The following is a 23,963-nucleotide window of genomic DNA, read 5'->3' on the forward strand; positions in this document are numbered from 1 at the left end:
TAGTTTAACTTCCGGAGAATTAAAAAAAGAGATTCGGAATAATTTATTCCGAATTAAAAAACATCATGTAACCGTGTCCATTAAATGTGATCAGGGCCGGGCTCTTCCTTCTTTAGTGGGTGTGTTCATGTTTGATCACATAAAGGACAGTGTGTTTGCCGTTATTGTGACTTACAAGAAGATACAAAAAAGCATAAAAGCTCCAAGAGTTCATGTACTGTAGGTATAGTTTGTCCTAATATGATTGTATCTAGGACAGATTAGTCCACATGTTACACCACATCACAGGCCTGTTTTTAAACTGAGGCTGTTTGAACCATCTTTCTAAATGACACGTCATCCCTGCGCCTGGCCTGGGTATAAAAGCCTTCACAGCGGCCGAGTCAGAGGTCGGAGGTCATAGCATACGGTTGGAGAGGGGGGAGGGTGAAGAGTGGAAAATCAGGAGGTCAGTTTAGCACAACCAAAAGCACCTGAGAAAACAACGGAGCTGCCGGTCTAGAGAGGTGGGAGGAGAAACAGACACGAGGAACTGAGGCGAGGGATGTTGATGAGAGGGGTCTGCTTTGATGCCTTGGTGTTAGCTGGGACTTCACCAACTCACCTCTGGTTTCTCTGGCAGGTTTTATTGCTGCAAGGGTTGCTGAGGTGGCACTGGCCAAACACGTACTGGTGGTCTTTGAAGCCCATGCAGCGAGCCACGCAGCCGCTGGGGTACGTCCGCCCGTTGGAGGCACACACCGGGATGAAGTGGTCCGGACAGCTGCACGGCAGACCTGAGGGGACGGGGAGAGGAGACCAGGACAACCAGGAAGGAGATGGTGAATCATTTCATCCTGGAACCAGAAGTCCTGGTTCTTACTCGCTACGTTCACAAGACGACCTGTTGCTCTCTGTTCCTTTGGCCCGTACTGAACTGTGTTTATTCTGCTCCTTCAGCCTGGAACACATTACAATATGACTGGAGGCTAACAGGGTTCATTTCTCTGAGAAATCTTAAATCTAAATTGAAAATACCGACTCCATTACATGTACCTGTTCTTTGTGATTTGCTTGCTTTTTTAATTGAATTTTAATTGTATTTTATCTGGTGTTTTCCGTCATTTATAACTATATGTTGTAATTGCTGCTGCCTATCTTGGCCAGGTCTCCCTTGGAAAAGATGTTTTTAATCTCAATGGGATTTTCCTGGTTAAATAAAGGTTAAATAAATAAATACAAAAAAAATAATCTAGGGACGACCCGATACCGACACTGGTATCGGGGCCGATACTGCTCTCATATACTCGTACTCATACTCGCAAAAATTCTCTGATACCAGGCATCGATACCACTTCATTGTTGTTGTAGTTACTGATAAGTGACTCTAGGGGGAGATGTTGAGCTGCAGTCAGCGGTGATGAGAAGAGAGTGATACATGAGTGAGAAGAGAGTGATACATGAGTGAGAAGAGGGTGATACATGAGTGAGAAGAGAGTGACACATGAGTGAGAAGAGAGTGATACATGAGTGAGAAGAGTGACACATGAGTGAGAAGAGAGTGACACATGAGTGAGAAGAGAGTGATACATGAGTGAGAAGAGAGTGATACATGAGTGAGAAGAGAGTGATACATGAGTGAGAAGAGAGTGATACATGAGTGAGAAGAGAGTGATACATGAGTGAGACTGGCAGCGCCGTTTCAGGCAACATAGCAACAATTAATGCAGCGGGACGTCAGCAGTTGGACATATTTCAGAATAAGAGACAACGACAGAAGCAAGACAGACTGAAGCTACTGCTGCTAAGGAGTCAAGAAGAGGAAAGGAGAATACGTGGTTTAATACCAGCAACTTGATAAAACATCTCAAGACGCATCATAAAGCTGAGTATACGGAGTTTGCTAATGCTACTGCAAGAACACAACAGCAACATTAGCTCAGGTTCTGCAAAAGAGACAGACAAGAGACGACCCACGGCCGTGTTGGGACTCAGCGGGCTGTCGGCGCGGCGCGTGGCCGGGGGGCTGACCGGGCCGCAGAGGAAAGCCCAGCCGGCTGAGTTTCGTTTAAAATAGTTATTCTACTCATTTTATTTATTTTTATTGAATTTATCTGTTGCAAATAAAACCTGTCTTCCAATTCATTGCATTTTTCATTGCATTTTTAGCCAAGTACACAAATTAAAATACTCGCACTCGGTGTGAATAAAATGGTATCGGGGCATCCCTAATTTCATCTCTTCATGCATGTGCAGTCTAGCAAATGCCAGAGGAGATATACCACAAACTTCAGCCTAAATGGAAAATAAGCTCCTCCCCTATTTTCAGAGTTCTGGTTATTAGTTTACCAAACCCACCCAAGCTGGTGTGGCCAACACAATGGGTTTGTTTAAACAACGCTGTTGCAACTAAAGTTAATAAAAATGAAAGGAAAAAACTGACCAGAACTATAAAAAACCCGACCAAGATTATGACGAGCCAATATTCACCAAGGAACCTGGCATCTGCTCAAATCCAGAGTTGTGGTATGCAGTGGTTCCTGATTTCCACTAGTATGGTGTAACAAACTCTCAAACAAGAGGAGCCAGCGCTGTGAAGAACGTTCAGCTGATTGTGGGTTGTGTCTAGCCTCAGTCTACACGTGTCCACCCGGACAGGGCCGGATCTGGGGGGGCCATGGGGGCCGAGGCCCCGCTTGTAATCTGATTGGCCCCTGAAGTGCCCCTGTTCTGTCAATCAACGGGCAAGCTGAGAATTTGATGATCACTGCTGCAGTTCCACCCCCAAACTGTTGGTGGTGCCTGTTGCGTCAATACAAGTGAATAGAAGCAGAAACAGCTTGGTGCTCTAGGTGGGACAAATAGATTATGGTAGATGTTATTGGACACTTTTATTTGGAGGGAGGATTCACTTCCTTTTAAAATATTTGTGAACATAACGTAAGGATTGCGTTTTCATTCTGCTTCCAAAGAAAGAGGATGATGTTAAATTAAAAGGAGCACCCTTTCGCCGGCTTTCCCATTCATTGTGTATGTGGTACCGCGGCGGCAGGCCGGTCCGCTCTTGCTGACCGTTTCCCCAGCAAAGCAGGAACAGGTCTGGCAGTCGGTCCTGCCATGGTCCGATACTACACCCAGCCAGACAACACGGCCAAACATGACCAACATACTCAACTGGATATATGAGGTGTCATTATTTACATGAAACAGTCACTCCAAACAACGACAGAGAGAAGCTGGTTAGTGAGAGCTGACTTTGTTGTGTCTGTCAGATAAGAGACTAATTATTGGAGCCATATGGTATACAGTTTAATGCAACCACTGTTATCTGGGATCCATGGGGGCGGTTTGTGACGGTATCAGGACTCCTGTGGTTCTAGTTAATATCTATGCCCCGAACTGGGATGACGATAAATTCATGAGTAAAATCATGTCAGTAATTCCAGATTTGAACTCATGACAATTGATTTTTGGTGGAGATTTAAATTGTGTGATAAACCCAGCGCTTGATCGCTCCAATTCTACCTCTACGAATATTTCTAAAAAAGCCAAGCTTTATCAGCGTTTATATTTTTTTTTCTAATGTACATCTTTCATATAGTAGAATAGATATTTTTTTCATTGACTGGAACCTTCTATCATTTGTTAATGATGTAGAGCCAGATCATGCCCCTGTATTATTATTATTAGACCTTGCATTTCCTCCTTATCAGTTTCAACAGTCCTCCTGGAAATTAGACAGACATATCCTGACTGATGAGAGCTTTTGTCAAATGATATCGCAAAAAAGAGAGATTTTCATAGATGATTTCATTGAATTCAACCAAAATGATGACATCTCTCCCTCTCTCCTGTGGGAGACACTAAAAGCAGTAATCAGGGGTGAGATAATATCATATTCAGCTAAAATAAATAAGAAGAACAGATTAAAACAAGAGGAGCTTATTAAGGCAATATCTATGGTAGATGCTCAGTACTCTGTCTCTCCCTCCCCTGAGAGCTACAAAAAGAACCTTCAAATACAATATCATTTTCTATCTGCTGAAAAGACAGGATGTCTCCTTTTAAAAGCACGAGGGAATGTCTATGAACATGGCGACAAAGCTGGACGTTTACTAGCACACCAACTTAAGTGCCGCTCAGCCTCTCAACAAATCCTACAGATTCGGAAGAATGATGGGGAATTAACCATGGAACAGAAGAAATTAAAGAAACATTCACCTCATTTTATTTGAACCTGTATACATCAGAGATAGGGCTGTAACAATATATCGTGCCACGAAATTTCGCGATACAAATACGTCACAATACGTGTAGTGGAGGTGACAAACTGTATCACGATATTGGGTAATTAATATTAATCTATTGTGTTGACTAGTAACGTGCATCCAACCACGCGTACCGACCGCACCTCGACCCGCGGACCAAAATCTTCCTCCGCTCAGAAGAAACTAGTACCGTTTTGGTCCCGATCACGGGACTCTTGGGGGTTTTGAGCTCTGAACTTTTACTTACGAAGGCTGGTGTAGAGTTAAGCCTTACCTTATTAAATTAAACCTTTTTGGGGTGGTGAGTAGGATAAACACGGGGAAACTTCTGCTGAGTTCCAGTGTACTTTAATGTCCCTCAACAGTGTAGGATTTTAGAACATCAACAATTCAATTCAATTCAATTCAATTCAATTTTATTTATATAGCGTCTAATACAACAGAGTTGTCTCTAGACGCTTTACAGAGACCCATACCCAGAACATGACCCCCGAGCAGTTATTACATAAACAATGGCAGGTAAAAACTCCCCTAGTGGGAGAAAAACCTTAAGCCAAACAGTGGCAAGGAAAAACTCCCCTTTAGGAGGGAAGAAACCTTGAGCAGGACCAGGCTCACACAGCACAGCACCTAGTGCCGTACTGTGGCGTATCACTCCGCCCAATCTAAAACAGACTAATCACTACGGATAAACTGACTAGTGTCATTATAGTCCCTGATTTACATCAGAATATAAATAATAAATTTATAAAATAATGAACCCTGAATTACCAAAATAACCTTCTTAACAAAAATAAATCTCCTCTTACACTTATAAGGTGAGCATGAATCAATCTTTTTTATGATGTAAAATTGTATGTATTTATTTACTTGTATTTATTTATTTAATTTTAGTTGTTACATTTCTGGAAAAGAAAAAAGTCAAATCATACATGAGAGAAACTATTCAGTTTGTGTCTAAATATTTGTACTTGTATGAAACTGAAGATTCATAATGCAAACCTGACATTTACTTTTAGTTCAGTTTGTGGAAAATGGTTGGCCTGGCTTTCTCTTTAAAACTTAAACAGTTATAAAGCATTACAAACTGTAACAATAGGGCAAATGCACAGTATTGTTTTGTATTTTGTGTCTTTCAAATAAAAGACCATTTTTTCCAGTCATATGTTCCTCATTCAAGGTTGTTAAAAAAATACTGCTATACTATCGTATCGTTATCGTGACCTCAATATCGTGTATCGTACCGTATCGTGAGATTAGTGTATCGTTACTGTGAGATTAATTAAACTTCTGAACAAGTTTGTCCTTATGAAAACTATCAGAATCAGAATCAGAATCAAGAATCCTTACCGATCCCGAACCGTGACCAAAACCCACGGTGAGGCTGCATTCAGCCATTATGGCCCCTCTTTATGGAACAGCCTGCCAGAGAACCTCAGGGCCGCAGAGAATGTTGATATTTTTAAAAGGAGGCTCAAGACACACCTTTTTAGTTTGGCTTTTATCTGATCTCATTTACCTATTGTTTTTAGCTATGTATTGTGTCTACTTCTTTAGCTCTTTTATCATCTCTAAAACGTTAATCCATTTTAGTGACTTTTTACTTTATGTTATTTATTATTCATCTTAAGTTTTATATAGATTTCTCTAAAATTTTACACTTTTAGGCATTTCTTACTTTCTTTTAATCTTTTAGTTTTTAGCTCCAGTGTTTCCTCAGGGGGGTCGTTCACACTGGGAGGTGTGCCTGCTCCGCCCATGGGGGTGTCGTCATGGGGATCCCTCAGGCCTGGGTAGCTGGGGGGGGGGGCTCCATCTTCTGTGTGGGGTCTGCCCCGGTCTGTCCGGGTTGGGGGGGTCTCTGTGGCGATGCTTCTGGTGGTCGTGGTCGGTGGAGCTTCTCAGTGTGGACGGCCACCCATAGGTAGTGTTTTCCTCACCTGGATCGTTAGTGCTAAGCCATGTCACCAGTCCACTTATTGTGTGTGTGTGTGTGGGTGTGGGCGTGTGAGTGTGTGCACATGTATATGAGTGTGAGTGAGTGTGTGTGTACGCGTGGGGGGTGGGGTCGTATGGAATGTTTTAAATTGTGTTTTTTATTGTTATTTTATTCTGCATGTAAAGCACCATGTGTTGCATTTTATATTGTATGATTTGGCGCTATACAAATAAATAAAGTTTAAGTTTAAGTTTATAAGGTAATTTCCTGTCACAGTTTTCTCAATAAAAGCGTCATGCTGCAAGAAGATTTTGGGAGAAGAGCTGACGAGTTCTCGGATAAGGGCCATGTGCCCTGCACTACTCAGCTTTCCTCCCCAAGCTTCTGCGCAGAAGGCTTTAAAAAAATCATTCTACAGTCTCTGTGTCTTTCCTAAGTTATGAATTTATGTTATGTTGATTTAGGGACCTAACAGTTACACCCCTAATCAGAGATGACAAATGACTGCTCCGACATGGAACTTTTTTTGATAACCTTCACGCTCCTTCTGTTACAGCGATTCATAGAGCCGGAACGGAGCTTCCATTGAGTCTTACAGAAATCATGAATGCAATGAAGGCAATGCAGAACAATAAGGTGCCAGGCCCTGATGGGTACCCCATAGAGTTCTTTAAAAAGTTCTCTGACAAACTATCAACAACCTTACTGGATATGTTTAATGACTCTTTGACCCGTGGCTCCCTCCCGCAGACTTTGACTGAGGCATCAGTCTCCCTCCTGCTAAAGCCAGGTAAAGATTGCACAGACTGCAGCTCATATCCACCCATCTCCCTATGTTTATTCTTGTCTGGGCATTTTCTTTTTTTGTTTTTGTCCAGACATTTAGCTTGTTACTCTCCCGCTCTCTTTTTTCCCCTCCTCCGATAAAACTTTTATTTTCTTGGGTTTTTCCGCTGCTTGGGCCATGATACCAGCTTCTGCTGAGCTCTGCGCTCCACGCCCCGCCCAGCTTTGGTCTCCACTACGAATGGGGAAAGAGGGGGAAGTGACGTATGCCGTAAAGCAGTCAAAGCTGTATAAATGTGTAGTTTTTTAGTGTGGCAGGGTTCCTACCATGCTCCTCAAAGTTACATAGTGCCAGTGAAGGAGATACAGACGCCTCAGACCATGACAGAGGTTCATTAAACCTGCTGGAAGTTGATGTTCCATCACAATGTAAATATTAGATTAAGCTGGAAAAGTTACATCGTGCTGCTTTAAATGAATGTATACATCACCCAAAGCCTCTGTAATTATGACTGGTAAGCTCTCACAGTATTCCCAGCTGTCAAGGGGACCCGTCAGGGCTGTCCAATCAGCCCATTGCTGTTTCTTGTCTATTACACTCAAAACTTTGCCAACAATTACTGGAATCCATAAGGGGGTGAGGGAGCAAAGAGTATGTCTCTACGCGGATGATTTGTTAATCTATGCATCCGTCTCTTGTGCTCCCCATATTATTTGTGCACTGAGGAGATTTGGTGCTTTTTCAGGGTACAAACTGAACTTAAATAAGAGTGAATGCTACCCTGTTAATGACTTGGCTCTTCACATTCAGGACGGTGTTTTACCGTTCCAAATGTCTAAAAATGGCTTTAAATACTTGGGCATTAATATTACAAGGGATTTGCAGAGTCTTTATCAAAAAAACTTCAATCCGCTATTTGAGAAAGTCAAACTGGACCTGAAGAAGTGGAGTCTACTTCACCTAGCAGGTAAAGTGAACTGCATCAAAATGAACGCGCTCCCTAGGTTTCTTTACCTGTTCCAATGTATCCCACTGTATCTTCCTAAATCTTTTTCTAAATCCATTGATAAGACTTTAATTTCATTTATATGGGACGGAGGGAATCCTAGGGCGCGGTTAGAGCTGTTACAGAGACCTAAATGTCAGGGTGGCTTAGCTCTTCCTAATGTTTGTCATTATTATTGGGCCTCTAATGTTCCAAACATCCTGCACTGGCTTCATCCTCCTGACACAGACTGACACTCTGAAGCCTCATCTTGCACTTCTACATCCCTGGGAGCCCTGGTTACCTCCAGCCTTCCCCTCTCTATCTCTCAATACACTAGCAATCCTGTAGTTATAAACACTTTAAAAATCTGGGTTCAACTTAGACAGAGCTTTGGGTTTAAAAACCTTCTCCATCTAAGTCCCATACACAACAATCACCTTTCCCCCCAGCTAGGTTAGAGTGGATTTGCTTTATGGCAGAGACGAGGCATTCATCATTTTAGGGATATGTACATAAATCGTGTTTTTGCAAGTTTTGATGATTTATCACACAATTTGGCCGACCTCGGTCTAGCTTGTTTCGTTATTTCCAAGTTTGCCATTTCCTTCAGCATCATGACCCCAACTTTCCACATCTAATACCGCCTTCTGGTTTAGATGATCTGTTGAAATCCCCGTTCAATCCTAACAAAACTCATCTCAAGAATAAATGACAGTATAACCTCCTTTAAAAACACAACCCTAACAAAACTCATCTCAGATTGGGAGAATGAATTAGGGGAGGATTTGCAGGAGGACATTTGGGAAAGCGCTCTATTAAGAGTTAATAACAGCACCTCCTGTGCCAAATTAAACATAATACAGTTCAAGATCCTACATCGCATGCATTTTTCCAAAGCAAGATTGGCTAAAATAAATCCTAACACGGATGTGAGTTGTGACAGGTGGAAACTCTCCTGCTGATTTAACCACATGTTCTGGTCGTGTCCTGCCCTGGTAAATTACTGCTCCACCATCTTTAAAACATTATCAGAAACTCTGAATATTGATCTTCAACCCGATGCTGCTATGGCCATATTCTGTACCACAGGTATTAGATATACAACATTAAAGAAAAGCTATAAAAATATTATTGCATTTACAACGCTGCCTGCAAGAAGAAGAATATTATTGTACTGGAAGTCAAAAATCCCCCCAAAGTGGTTTGGGTGGTTTAGTGATCTGACTGATTCCTACAAATCTCCTCTCAGGGTCCAGGGACATTTCTCTCTGTCTGGGATCCGCTTTATCAGTAAACTTAGAACTGTGCCCACTTAGATACGGCATAGCAGCCACCTGTATGTGTGTGTATATGTGCTTATGTGCATGTTGACTTGCTATATTCATTATTGGTCTATGTTTTATTTGTTTTTGTTTTTTTTCATTCAATTTTCCAATTCCGTTGGTTAGGTGTCCAACCTGTTCAGGGGACGGGAGGGCAGGGGTGTTAAAATATAAACATGAGCATTGTAATCCTTTTGTGTCTGTATCCATGTGCTGTGTTATTAATGCTCAATAATAAATAAAAAATAAATAAATAAACCAGTAGTTCAGACATAACCGTTGAGAGCAAACACCTGAGCATCACTCATTTGCCTCCACTCCACTGTTTGTGAGCTCAGTAACTTCTCAGGTCCTTAAATGTTGTAGTGTGAAGGCTCACGTTTGCTTTTCTATTTCACTGTTGGATAGATGTTAATGTATTTGACGCTCAGTGCATCAGCTAATGTGTTTTAATGTAACAAAGCTTAAATTGTTCCCCACTATTTGGTTACTGGATAAGACCTAAATGATTAAATGAGTGGTGTAAATGTCTTGAAACATTACAGAAAACCTTTCTTATGAGAAACACTGGTGAGAAAGACGAACTCCGTCGCTGTCAGATTAGAGGAAAGTGCTCAAGCGCCAGCGTTAAGTTGATCAAATGTGAAGTGATTATTTTGTGTCTACCAAGGCTCAACTGACACTTATGTAAGTGCTAAGACGTACTGAAACGTTAGAAGTGGATTTGAGACTTCCAGCAGTACCAAAGTTGCTTTTCTGTCAGTCGGCGTGTTCCTGTTGTTCCTTGATTTGCAAAAATGACAAATATTGAAAACAGAAATCCTGTAATAGAAATTACGCTAACTTGAAAAAACTCCAGGATATTGAAAAACCTTTTACGCTTCCAGGAGATGGTTTTTAAAGTGTATTGGAACACATTTTTTTGTGCATTTGCAGAGTCATCAACATCTGATTTTCATCTGTTTTTGTCCTCATTAATATAATGCAGTTGTCCTGTAACACTATTTAATCATTCTACTTTCCATCAGGGCTTTGCCTCTGAATAATCATTTAAATGAGTCTGCTGCCTTCAGCAGTAGTGGCAATGACAATCATTTACCAGACTGCAGATGTTTTAGTCCATTTTCTTCAATGTTGAGATTTTCGTTTTCGCTGCTTTGAAGAGAAATCTGGCAGGAAGAGCTTTTACGAGAATTACACTTACTCAAAAAACAGCAATAAATGGAAACACGACCCCCCCGCAGCACTACCTTTATCCAACTTTTAGAGATTGGATCTTCTTGATTGAAGTAGTGTTTTTTTGTGTTTGGGCCATATTATGGGTAGGACATTTGTGTCTTTATCATTTAATCAAAAAAGAAGTTGCTTCAAAAAGAAAAAAATATTTTCAATAAAAAAAAAATCACTTCAATAAAAAAAAACGTTTTCAATCAAAGAATACGGGACTGTCTCAGAAAATTAGAATATTGTGATTTTCTGTAATGCAATTACAAAAACAAAAATGTCACTTATATCACTGTATTGAACAGTAATTAAAGTAGGTATGTGTGTTTTATAAGTAAGTTTATTGAAACTCGTCTTGTTATATGTAAGAATGTATGCAGATTCAGGGGTAGGACTGGATAAATGTTTACTTCATTCCTACTCCGTTTCGAGCATGTTGGTGGATCCGTGAACTAATATTATATGAAGTGCTGTACATATATATATTATATTTGTATTCGGTTTTTTTCCTTTTTTGTACTCTTTTTTTATCATGCATGTTCGAAATCAAATCAAATCAAATCAAATCAAATTAAATCAAATCAAATCAAATCAAATCAAATCAAATCAAATCAAATTAAATTAAATTAAATTAAATTAAATTAAATTAAATTAAATTAAATTAAATTAAATTAAATCAAATTAAATCAAATCAAATCAAATCAAATCAAATCAAATCAAATCAAATCAAATCAAAGCCTGATGAGTGTCAGAGGCTTGTGGAGGACTGAAAGGACAGCATGTCTTACTCTTCTTCTGCTCCTCTGCGGTGCAGGGCTTGCTGGCCTCGGCACACGGCATCCCCACACAGTTCTCCAGACGGCCGCTGATGCCGCAGCTGCACACCTCGTAGCAGCCGGGAGCCCCGCTGGGGGTGGGCACCTGGATACGAGCGTCCTGCTGCACCAGGAACTCCGACGCCTCGCCCAGCTTGCAGCCTGAAACACACTCACATCTCAGACGCCGGCGGGAGGTCTGAGCGGTATAAGAGAGCGGCCTGCGGGTCTCACCGGGGACACACAGGTACGGCTGGCAGTTGAACCCGTCGAAGCATCCCTGCCTGTTCACCTGGCACAGGTGGCTGCTGGGGCAGGGGTTGGGGTTGCAGGGATGGATCACCTCCTCCACCACGCTGTTGCCCAGGGAGCTGGGCACTGGGGGGGAGGAGCAGAGAGTTATCAGAGCAGAACTCAGAGAGATCTGAACACATCCCAGCCTGGACACACGCTTTAACAAACTGAAGACTTGTGGGAAGAAAATATATAGAAATATCATAAATGATCAAATTATATATGTGATATATATATCATATTATTATATATAATATTATACACACATATATATATGTATATATATTATATTATATCATATATTATAATATATATATTATATATATAATATTATATCATATATGATCATGGATCATTATATATACATATATATATATATATATATATATATATATATATATATATATATATATATATATATATATATATATATATATATATATATATATATATATATATACACACAGGACTGTCTCAGAAAATTAGAATATTGTGATTTTCTGTAATGCAATTACAAAAACAAAAATGTCTTACATTCTGGATTCATTACAAATCAACTGAAATATTGCAAGCCTTTTATTATTTTAATATTACTGATCATGGCTTACAGTTTAAGAAAACTCAAATATCCTATCTCAAAAAATTTGAATATTCTGGGAATTTTAATCTTTAATATCAATCTTTAAATCAGCAATATTAAAATAATAAAAGGCTTGCAATATTTCAGTTGATTTGTAATGAATCCAGAATGTATGACATTTTAGTTTTTTTAATTGCATTACGGAAAATAAAGGACTTTATCACAATATTCTAATTTTCTGAGACAGTCCTGTATGTATATACAGTATACATATGTATATATATATTATGTGAAATATATATACTAAATATACTCACGGAGGTATCTGTGCAGGGGGATGCAGCGCTCGGGGTCGTCCATGGGGGACAACAGCTCACAGATCCCCTCTGGAGTCTGGCCCTCGTGGAAACGCTTCCTGTCCCCACACTGGGTCAGGATGTCCACGCAGTCGGACCTGAGCACGGAGAAGAAAAACTAGTGCTAGTAATCCAGCCGGCCAACACACAGCTTCCTCCCTGGAATGAGCTCAGTCCCCCCCAGCTTCTACCTGCTGAGGTCAGGTATCACTCATGACTGGCTGCACAGGGGGGGGGCAGAGACAGGCTGGATCAGCCTGAACGTATCCTGCAACCACAGCAGAACGTCTAGAAACTGACCACAACACCATTTTGCACCTTTTTGCAACCCATCTGGTCTTGTTAAATGAATCATGGTAGTAGATATTTCTCCCCCATTTCTTCTTGTTTCCAACTTGTCTGGAGATACAGTTCTCATCAGGAGATACAGTTCTCCTCTGGAGAACGCTGCTCCAGCGCTGCTCCAGCGCTGCTCCAGCGCTGCTCCAGCGCTGCTCCAGCGCTGGAACAGCGCTGGAACAGCGTTGCTCCAGCGCTGCTCCAGCATTATTTTTAGAATGAGCAGATGGCCAACAAGCACATCTTTCTGAGTCCCAGGAACTCAACCTATCAGAAAACACTTGCTCTAACTGCTTGTTTTAGATGCAGTTCTCTGTTTCCATCGTCCTGAAATGATGTCGGGCCTCTGAAGTCACGTGGGGTGTGAAGGTACTTTAAGTGTACAAGAGACTGATAATCAGCATAATCATGCCACTTAAAGTACAAAGGATCAAGAGCCGTTACAAGGCAGGTCCATAAAACTGAGCCAGTTATCCTCATGGTGCCTGAGATATTTTCATGTTTTTATCTGGAGTTGGGAGTGATCCAACTAGACTAATACTGCAGCGCTACACAACAGCACAACACCGTTTCCTCTGTAAATTCAGTTGTTCACCCATGATACCTACATTCTGAGCACAGAACCTTGCCTTTGGCCAGGTGTTGAGAGGGGAGGCCATGACCTTACAGATCCAGCATATGACGGGGGAGGAGTAGCCATGAGAGTAGTAGAAATACAGTGAAGGACAGCAAGAGACTTCATCTGTAAAGTACCAACACATCCTTGGTAATACAGATAGATGGGTCCAATCAAGAGCACAGAAACAGCTTACAGATACATGTACCTGCACAGAAACACCTTACAGATACCTATACCTGCACAGAAACAGCATGCAGATACATGTACCTGCACAGAAACAGCATACAGATACATGTACCTGCACAGAAACACCTTACAGATACATGTACCTGCACAGAAACAGCATGCAGATACATGTACCTGCACAGAAACACCTTACAGATACCTATACCTGCACAGAAACAGCATACAGATACATGTACCTGCACAGAAACACCTTACAGATACATGTACCTGCACAGAAACAGCATACAGATACATGTACCTGCACAGAAACACCTTACAGATACATGTACCTGCACAGAAACACCTTACAGATACCTATACCTGCACAGACACACCTTACAGATACATGTACCTGCACAGAAACAGCATACAGATACCTATACCTGCACAGAAACAGCATGCAGATACATGTACCTGCACAGAAACACCTTGCAGATACATGTACCTGCACAGAAACACCTTACAGATACCTATACCTGCACAGAAACAGCATACAGATACATGTACCTGCACAGAAACACCTTACAGATACATGTACCTGCACAGAAACACCTTACAGATACCTATACCTGCACAGAAACACCTTACAGATACATGTACCTGCACAGAAACACCTTACAGATACCTATACCTGCACAGAAACAGCATGCAGATACATGTACCTGCACAGAAACACCTTACAGATACCTATACCTGCACAGAAACAGCATGCAGATACATGTACCTGCACAGAAACACCTTACAGATACCTATACCTGCACAGAAACACCTTACAGATACCTATACCTGCACAGAAACAGCATGCAGATACATGTACCTGCACAGAAACACCTTACAGATACCTATACCTGCACAGAAACACCTTACAGATACCTATACCTGCACAGAAACAGCATACAGATACATGTACCTGCACAGAAACAGCATACAGATACATGTACCTGCACAGAAACAGCATGCAGATACATGTACCTGCACAGAAACAGCATACAGATACATGTACCTGCACAGAAACAGCATGCAGATACATGTACCTGCACAGAAACACCTTACAGATACATGTACCTGCACAGAAACACCTTACAGATACATGTACCTGCACAGAAACAGCATGCAGATACATGTACCTGCACAGAAACACCTTACAGATACATGTACCTGCACAGAAACACCTTACAGATACATGTACCTGCACAGAAACACCTTACAGATACATGTACCTGCACAGAAACAGCATGCAGATACATGTACCTGCACAGAAACAGCATGCAGATACATGTACCTGCACAGAAACAGCATACAGATACCTATACCTGCACAGAAACAGCATGCAGATACATGTACCTGCACAGAAACACCTTACAGATACCTATACCAGCACAGAAACAGCATACAGATACATGTACCTGCACAGAAACAGCATACAGATACATGTACCTGCACAGAAACAGCATACAGATACATGTACCTGCACAGAAACAGCATACAGATACCTATACCTGCACAGAAACAGCATGCAGATACATGTACCTGCACAGAAACAGCTGAGTCAGGGTGCTGGTTCACCTACTTGCAGATGACGCTGCCTCTGGACTTGCTGAGACAGGGTTTGATCTGCAGGGAACACGCCACAGCCTTCCACATGTCTGGGAGACACTTCCTGATGTCCAGCACGGGGATGTTCATGAAGGGCATCTTGATGGTCCCGTTGGACCACAGCTTGATGTCGTTCATCGCACCCTGGTCCGACTGGATGTTACAACTCCGGAAAAGCTCCGTCGGCCTGCACATTCACAAACCACACAGATATTACAACTTCACCAGGGAGGAGCTCTATTTAAGAATCTGCAGCATGTGAAAGGTTCTTCAAAGGTTTGGTATTTACTAGATGTGTCTACCGCTCATATTATCTCCCATAATGCAATGTGCCACTTCAGTGGAGGTTGGTCTGAGCGGTCACATGACCAGCCGTACAGTTGTTTTGCTGACTCATGCCAGCACATACTGTACAATACTTTAGAAACAGCCATGGTCTTAAGCCTGATTTAAGGTTCCACGTTAAACCGAGACAGAGCCTACTCCGTTGCTGTGACACCGTCGTGAACCTTCAGACTTCTCCGTCACTCCATTTCTCCGTGGTGCAGTACCCCCCCAGATCACTAGTTGATACTTTGTTTAGCCTCCAGTTTTTCCGGTCACAGTGAATCAAAGAGATAAGGACAACTATTGTGCAAAAAACCAAAACAACCCCCCAAAAATAAAAATCACACACACACGAAGAAAAGAGCGCTGAAAGTTCACGACTGCTTCACGAACCGGAACTGGAAATGCATTGCTACCAAGCGAACCAATCACAGCCCTCTCGTCTGCGTTGGGTCGTAGCTCCATGTTTTGGGAGGTGCTAGCAGGCTACGGCGTAGCTACGGAGAGACTCCCGCGTAGCCGCCTACCCTACGGAGTAGGTTTAACCAGAACCAGAATTCAGCCTTTAGCATTTCTAAAAGCAACGGGTTCATTAAAGTCCGGTTATAAGCTGTTGTTTCTGCTAAACGGAGAAGTGAGCAGCCTTCTGTCCGGGACTGTGGTACCGCTCACACTTGATCAGTTCACCGATCAAAGGCTTTGATTAGCAGCTGCTGCTCCTGCCAGTGGAAACAGTGAAGGGGGACCGGGTTTCCTACACACTGCTTCCACAGGTTGGCTTCTTGCTTGACGGTCAGATGGGGACAGAAATTGGATCCATCATGTCTTGTCATCCATCTACGACTGTATTTACCAATGTTAAGACCCGGTAAGTACCAGGTGATCTGTTGCATGTCATGAAATGTAAACCTGAGGATTTAAGGAGTAGTTTTTTGCGTGTGCAGCAGGAGTCAGAGTCGGACCTGTTGTTGAAGTTGGTGCAGTAGGTCAGGTCCTTGCAGCCCAGCTGGCAGGGCTCCCTGACGTCAGCCAGGCAGTTGATGAGCTCCGTCTCCAGCGGGTTGTACTCGCAGTGCTGGTCAAAGTCCTGCAGCTTCTGGCTGCCCCACTTGGTGCTGATGTCCTTGCACAGATCCCTGTCGCAGCAGAACCAAGGCTGTTACATGTGGCAGCTCTGACGCTGATCCCTGCTCTCCAAATCAATTCAATTCAATTCAATTCAATTCAATTCAATTCAATTCAATGTTATCTATATAGTGTCTATTACAAAATAAGTTGTCTCTAGGATCTTTCCAGAGACCAGAACATGACCCCCGAGCAATTATTACATAAACAATGAAAAAAAAAAAAAAATTTATATGTATTATGATTATGATGATGATGATTATGATTATTATTATTATTAATAATAATACTATTTATTTATATTTAATTGTATTTATTTATTTTTATTCAAATTTATTTATATTTAATTGTATTTATTTATTTTTATTAATATTTATTTATATTTAATTGTATTTATTTATATTTAATTGTATTTATTTATTTTTATTTATATTTAATTTTATTTATTTATTTATGTATTTATATTTAATTGTATTTATTTATTTATATTTAATTGTATTTATTTATTTGTATTTATATTTAATTGTATTCATTTATATTTAATTTAATTTATTTATTTTTATTTATATTTAATTTAATTTATTTATATTTAATTGTATTTATATAATATTTAATTGTATTTATTTATTTGTATTTATATTTAATTGTATTTATTTATTTTTATTTATATTTATATTTATATTTATAAATGTATAATTTCTAAATAATGAACCAGAGCGTATGACATCAGCACTGAGCTGAGCTGCTCCGTACCTGCAGTGGGAGGTGTTGGCCTTGGCGCAGCAGTGCAGCTTAGCACTGTCCATCTTGATGGGGTTGGGGGTCTCCTCCTCCGGCGGGGAGGGGAGGTGGGCGCTGCCCAGGAAACACTGCCACATGGGGTCCTGGGGGAGGGGCTGGGAGCGACACTCCTTGATCAGGCCGTCCATGATCTCCTGCTCCGTGCTCATGGTGCTGAGGATTTCCCGGCAGGCGATCTGGCAGTGGGGGGCCTCGGCCCGGTCGCAGCAGTGCAGGCCTGCAGGGGAAGGTCAGGGACACGTAGAGACACTAACTAATCAATCATGAGAGGATCATGGCTTACAGCTTAAGAAAACTCAAATATCCTATCTCAAAAAATTTGAATATTCTGGGAATCTTAATCTTAAACTGTAAGCCATAATCTGCAAAATTAAAATAATAAAAGGCTTGTTGATTTGATTTGTAATGAATCCAGAATGTATGACATTTTTGTTTTTGTAATTGCATTACAGAAAATAAAGAACTTTATCACAATATTCTAATTTTCAGAGACAGTCCTGTATAAGACTAGATAGTAGAATTATAGTAGATCAGAAAGTATTTGCTGTTGGGTGGAAAACTTGTATGTCTAAAACCATTCTTTTATTATTGTAAATATTGATGAAAATACTTTCTTTTTTCTTTTTTTTTCAACTAGAACTGACTAAAACTGGACTAAAACCTTTTTGAGTTTCCGTCGACTAAAACTATCACATATAGAAATGACTAAAATGTGACTAAAACTAATAAGCATTTTCGTCCAAAAGACTGAGACTAAGACTAAATCTAAAACAAGTGTGGCGGATGGACGTACTCTCGATGGGGCTGCGTGCCGGGTAGGTCTCGGTGAAGTTGTTGACGCAGTCCACCAGCTTGTGGCTGTGGCTCTGGCAGTAGTCTTTGACAGCCTTGATCTGGGACTTGGTTGGGGTGGAGTCGGTCCTGAAGATGGCCTCGCAGTACTCCCTGCAGGTGGTGTGCCGCCCCGCGAAGCTGCAGCACGAAGAGCCCACTGGAGGAACACACACACGGACCAGAGAGTCGCTAAATACGGTTAGAAATGTTCACAGTCATTTAAAAACCATGGCAGCGGGTGAGAAATCAAAGCATTTGTCATGACATGAGTCAGTATCTGACGACACGAGTGAGTCCAACGGAGACTGTCTGCTGGTGACAACGGTCAGTAAACCTGAGACTTGAGATTTTGTGCCTAATACTGGAAAAAAAAGAAAAAAAAGGCTTGTAACACATGAAAAAGAGCAATTTAATACCATCTTTTATTGTTTAATGCAAAAATGATATTATTCCAGGCTGGTTTGATGGAATCAGTTCACTGAGTTACAGCTGAGTCCAAAGTGAAGACTCCCATGATGCTGCAGCTTAGTAAACAAAAAGAGTGTGCACGTGCAAAGCTGAACTCCGTGAGAATAGAAACCAAAAATGTGACACCCCCCCCCGTACTGTACTGTAAGACATGAGACAAGGTTGCAGGAAGAATGAGACAAAATAACAAGTGCAACTGTTCGTCCTTCAAATGTCGCTGCAAAAATGTTTTACAGTAGAAAAGAGGAAAAGAGGAAACATGAAGACGTGGTAACAGCCGAGAAACTGATGCAAACTAATAAATGTAATGAAGCTGAGAAGAAATCGATGCAGCGTTTCATCCAGAGGAAAGGGATGCTCTGATGCAGCGTTTCATCCAGAGGAAAGGGATGCTCTGATGCAGCGTTTCATCCAGAGAGGGATGCTCTGATGCAGCGTTAGATCCAGAGGAGAGGGATGCTCTGATGCAGCGTTTCACCCAGAGGAGAGGGATGCTCTGATGCAGCGTTTCATCCAGAGAGGGATGCTCTGATGCAGCGTTAGATCCAGAGGAGAGGGATGCTCTGATGCAGCGTTTCACCCAGAGGAGAGGGATGCTCTGATGCAGCGTTAGATCCAGAGAGGGATGCTCTGATACAGCGTTAGATCCAGAGAGGGATGCTCTGATGCAGCGTTAGATCCAGAGAGGGATGCTCTGATGCAGCGTTTCATCCAGAGGAGAGGGATGCTCTGATGCAGCATTAGATCCAGAGAGGGATGCTCTGATGCAGCGTAAGATCCAGAGAGGGATGCTCTGATGCAGCGTTTCATTCCAGAGGAGAGGGATGCTCTGATGCAGCGTTTCACCCAGAGGAGAGGGATGCTCTGATGCAGCGTTAGATCCAGAGAGGGATGCTCTGATGCAGCGTTTCATCCAGAGGAGAGGGATGCTATGATGCAGCGTTAGATCCAGAGGAGAGGGATGCTCTGATGCAGCGTTAGATCCAGAGAGGGATGCTCTGATGCAGCGTTAGATCCAGAGGAGAGGGATGCTCTGATGCAGCGTTTCATCCAGAGGAGAGGGATGCTCTGATGCAGCATTAGATCCAGAGGAGAGGGATGCTCTGATGCAGCGTTAGATCCAGAGGAGAGGGATGCTCTTATGCAGTGTTTCATCCAGAGGAGAGGGATGCTCTTATGCAGTGTTTCATCCAGAGGAGAGGGATGCTCTGATGCAGCGTTTCATCCAGAGAGGGATGCTCTGATGCAACGTTAGATCCAGAGGAGATTGTGTGTGTGTGTGTGTGTGTGTGTGTGTGTGTGTGTGTGTGTGTGTGTGTGTGTGTGTGTGTGTGTGTGTGTGTGTCTTGGAGTGTGTGGACCCACACAGCTGAACTTACTTTCATTTTTGGTTATGCAGGTGTAGAGGGAGCTCTGGAACGAGAAGAGACAGCTGTCATGACACAAATGCTGCTCAGAACAGGGAGATCCCTCATGAATGAAGGTTTGAACACCCCAGGAGCAGGTCTACCACAGACCAGACCCCAGGAGCAGGTCTACCACAGACCAGACCCCAGGAGCAGGTCTACCACACAGACCAGACCCCAGGAGCAGGTCTACCACAGACCAGACCCCAGGAGCAGGTCTACCACACAGACCAGACCCCAGGAGCAATATATATATCCCACTATATATATTCATACTGCGTAAAATTCTTACTATTAGTTTAAGGTACTTCTAAATACGTCAAGGTCTTTGATATCTAATAAGCAGGTCCATCTGAAAACATAGTCTTGAGTTCAAGGGGAGGAGTTCATACGTTTTTTACGTCTTCCTTTTAGAACATGTCAAAACTGCTGTTGCTACCAAAAAAAGTGTCTCTCTTGCGTTCATTGTTTAAGTATGTTCAAGCATGTCTGTTACTTACACTATCATGTTTGAAATAAAGACTGAATTGAAAATTGAATTGAAACAAGAAAGAATGGAGAAGTCAGGTCTGCCGTATTCATGGTTGAAGGGACATTACTGGACATCGCTCTTCCACCTACCTCCGTGACCTTTTTGCATACGCTTGTTATGTCATTTTTAGAAGATGCCTGTCAGGGAAACAAAGAAAGGAAATTAGCAGAATGTTCACTTTGCTTATTTTTGTTTTCAATAAAATGAATCTGGACAGATATCAGTTTGATGGCGTGAGGTTGTGCTGCTTGGTGTCCTGCGTCTCACCTGTCTGCATTCCCTGCGACACTCGTTAGTGATGGCCAACTCACAGCAACCGAGGCCGACCCAGCCATCCGACTTCCTGGATACTCCTGCAGCCACACAAACACAATCAACCCTCTGGAAGTGTGCTTCTGCAGGCAGACCCATCCAATTCCCACAATGGACAGATCGGGGAATTCATCTACTTAGTGATATCTATGATGAAAATGGCCTGTGCACATTTCAAGATATAAAGTTTAGTTTTAATTTACAGAACACATCTTTTTTTTCTGCTTGCAAATTAAGGCTGCACTTAAGGCGCAAGGTGTAGCTAATGATGTTAAGTTATCTTAACATCCCCTGTATGAGCTAATCAGTGGTGATTCCTCTAAGACTGCAAGGGAAGCTCAGCTTCCTCTAAAATGTCAAATAAGAGGAACCTTCATGCAGATGGTCTGGGAATGCCAACCTGTTGCAAAACTTCTGGCAACAGGTTGCAACTGCATTATCCTCGATAACAGTACAGAATATTACAGTAAACCCTCAAACACTTATTTTAAATAATTTATCCACAATCAATGCTTCACTATGTCAAAAACAAATCTTGCTTGCTGGCCTAACAGCAGCAAAAAAGATAATTGCAGTAAGATGGAAACCACCACACACGCTTAACATCTCCCATTGGTATTTGACTGTTCTTGATATTATCTATCTGGAAATATCTACAGCTCCAATCCATAATGCAAAACAACCAAATATTTTATTTTGGCATATGGCATCAGATCAAATGAAAGCCAAACTAGATAGATGTATTTAACATTGATATAGACTACCTTGTTGCAGCTATCCTTGTCCAGTTCTTGATATAATTATGTTTTGCCTTTGTTTTATTTTGTCCTTGTTTGTTTTTTATTGTTGTATTATCTTTTTTTTCTGTTTTCCTTATTATTAATTACTCATTGTTTTCATCGAGTGCTCAGGTCCGAGGGGTGGGTTTGGAAGGGGGTGAAAATATGTGAATAATGTTTGTTTGACATCATTGTGGATGCAAAAGTAAAAAAGATATTTAAATAAAAACATTTGATCACAAAAGTGTGCTTTTGCTTCATGGGCAAAGACTGACTCTATTTTTCTACGCTGATATGGGTCTTTATCAAACATCAGGAATTGGATTGGAGCGAGCTCTGCTCTGGCTGCCCTAGCGGTGAACACCTGAAGAGGTGTGGATGCGGAAGAATGAACCTTTGTGCACCAAACTAGACGGCAGAGAAGTCTGGGAAAGATGAGTGTCGTCACGGTTACGTGTTGGGATCTGGCCCACATCTTCTGTTATTGATTTGTGGTTCTTGTTGTTGCATCCAGTGTTGAAAGGCCAACGTGAACATCAGACAAACAGCTGCATGTATCACTTCCTGTTTTCTTCATGACCAAAGACTGTGAAGTGCAAGCTTCAAACAGCTTTGGTAACTGCTATGGAAGCATTCAGGAAGATGGTGTAAGCCTTTCACTGAAACTGGTGTAGCTGAGCCAATATGTTGTTTATTTTATTTTTAATTTTTTTATGAACATTCTCAAAATCTGGGCGCAATATTGTTGTGTATATATTTTTTTACCGTAATTCGGTATAGTTCCCTGTCACCTGTAGCATAGGGGGACCTTAATTAGAGGCGCACCCAAATATTCAGGAGTGACGTAAGCACAGACTCCCGCCAGAACTCCTGAAGCTGTTACAATGGTAAGACGTATGTGTCGGTCTTCTTTGTTTTATGCAAGCTATCTTGCTTTAAAGTGACTTGTTTTGGTTAAAACCGTAAAAAATACAACTGCTAACTTACCTTGAGTCTTTTAAATGGTAAAACGGCCGTTATATGTGTGAAAATACGTCGGGAAATCCCCCTCATTTACATATCCTCTCACTGACTTCAGGAGACACAGAGAGCTGCTGCTCCGTCTGCCTGTGTTGACTGTCCCCTGTGCTGCTGTTCTTAGGTGCGTTATGGGTTTTTTTCCCCATGTATTTAATGTTCTGTGTATTTTAAAGGACTGCTTTTGTTAGTAGCTTGACAGAAAATATTTTATTTGGAAGTGGATTTTTATTTTATTTATTTATATTTTTATATTTATATTTATTTGAGAATTAGACATATTTTATTGCAGTGGATATCAGGTTTACTGATTGTTTCAATTGTAACTGCTCAGATGTGCAGCCACTGTACAGGTATACATTTTAGTATACACACTTTTTGTTTATATTAATATTTTTCTGTTTATTTGAGCATACATAAATAATTTGTTATTTAATTTAGAACTCCTGAAGCTGTTACAATGGAGACACAGAGAGCTGCTGCTCCGTCTGCCTGTGTTGACTGTCCCCTGTGCTGCTGTTCTTAGAAATAAATTTGCAGATCCTGACTTCCTGGTGCCTGGTGTCTTCCTGCTTCTGTGAGCAACCATCTTAAAGTCGCTACATAAACTGGTGCCGTGACAACCCGGATCCATTGGTCAGCCGCCGCCGATCACCGAGGTTCAGCAGTGTGCTCGTGACGTCTGGGATGCCAAGTTGGTGGACCTGTGGATTCTTTTAGCTGTTTAAGTAATTGCTCACATCCAGTATAAATACAGTCATCAGGAATAATCAGATTACTTCATAAAAGTAAACAAAAGTATCTGTACAAGTTATTATTGCCTGTGAATTCTGCAAAACTATTCAAAATTGTTAAAATTGTGAAAATTGTGAAAATTGTCTGTTACATTTTTTTTAATATATTCATATGGTGTAAAACATGGCTGGTAGAGGTCGGGATACCTTTAATATTTTTACACCAACTGCTGGGAGGGGCAGGGGGTTGTTAAACACAGATGGAGTAGTTCGGGGTAGGACTTCAGTATGTGAAGA

General features: G+C 41.5%; 1 protein-coding gene across 1 annotated transcript in view; it reads right to left on the reverse strand.

Annotated features, from left to right (window-relative positions):
• reck (reversion-inducing-cysteine-rich protein with kazal motifs) overlaps positions 1 to 23,963 on the reverse strand; it is a 110,939-nt gene that overhangs the window by 16,021 nt on the left and 70,955 nt on the right. The window contains exons 5-15 of the mRNA XM_061713086.1: positions 21,092 to 21,177; positions 20,914 to 20,961; positions 20,266 to 20,299; positions 18,378 to 18,575; positions 17,537 to 17,801; positions 16,621 to 16,794; positions 15,306 to 15,518; positions 12,514 to 12,650; positions 11,557 to 11,700; positions 11,296 to 11,484; positions 605 to 776 (exon numbers count right to left, since the gene is read on the reverse strand). Of these exons, the coding sequence (XP_061569070.1) occupies positions 605 to 776; positions 11,296 to 11,484; positions 11,557 to 11,700; positions 12,514 to 12,650; positions 15,306 to 15,518; positions 16,621 to 16,794; positions 17,537 to 17,801; positions 18,378 to 18,575; positions 20,266 to 20,299; positions 20,914 to 20,961; positions 21,092 to 21,177 (1,660 nt within the window). The remainder of the gene's footprint in view (positions 1 to 604; positions 777 to 11,295; positions 11,485 to 11,556; positions 11,701 to 12,513; positions 12,651 to 15,305; positions 15,519 to 16,620; positions 16,795 to 17,536; positions 17,802 to 18,377; positions 18,576 to 20,265; positions 20,300 to 20,913; positions 20,962 to 21,091; positions 21,178 to 23,963) is intronic.

This window comes from Cololabis saira, chromosome 22 (assembly GCF_033807715.1).
Source record: "Cololabis saira isolate AMF1-May2022 chromosome 22, fColSai1.1, whole genome shotgun sequence".
In the NCBI taxonomy this organism is placed as follows: domain Eukaryota; kingdom Metazoa; phylum Chordata; class Actinopteri; order Beloniformes; family Belonidae; genus Cololabis; species Cololabis saira.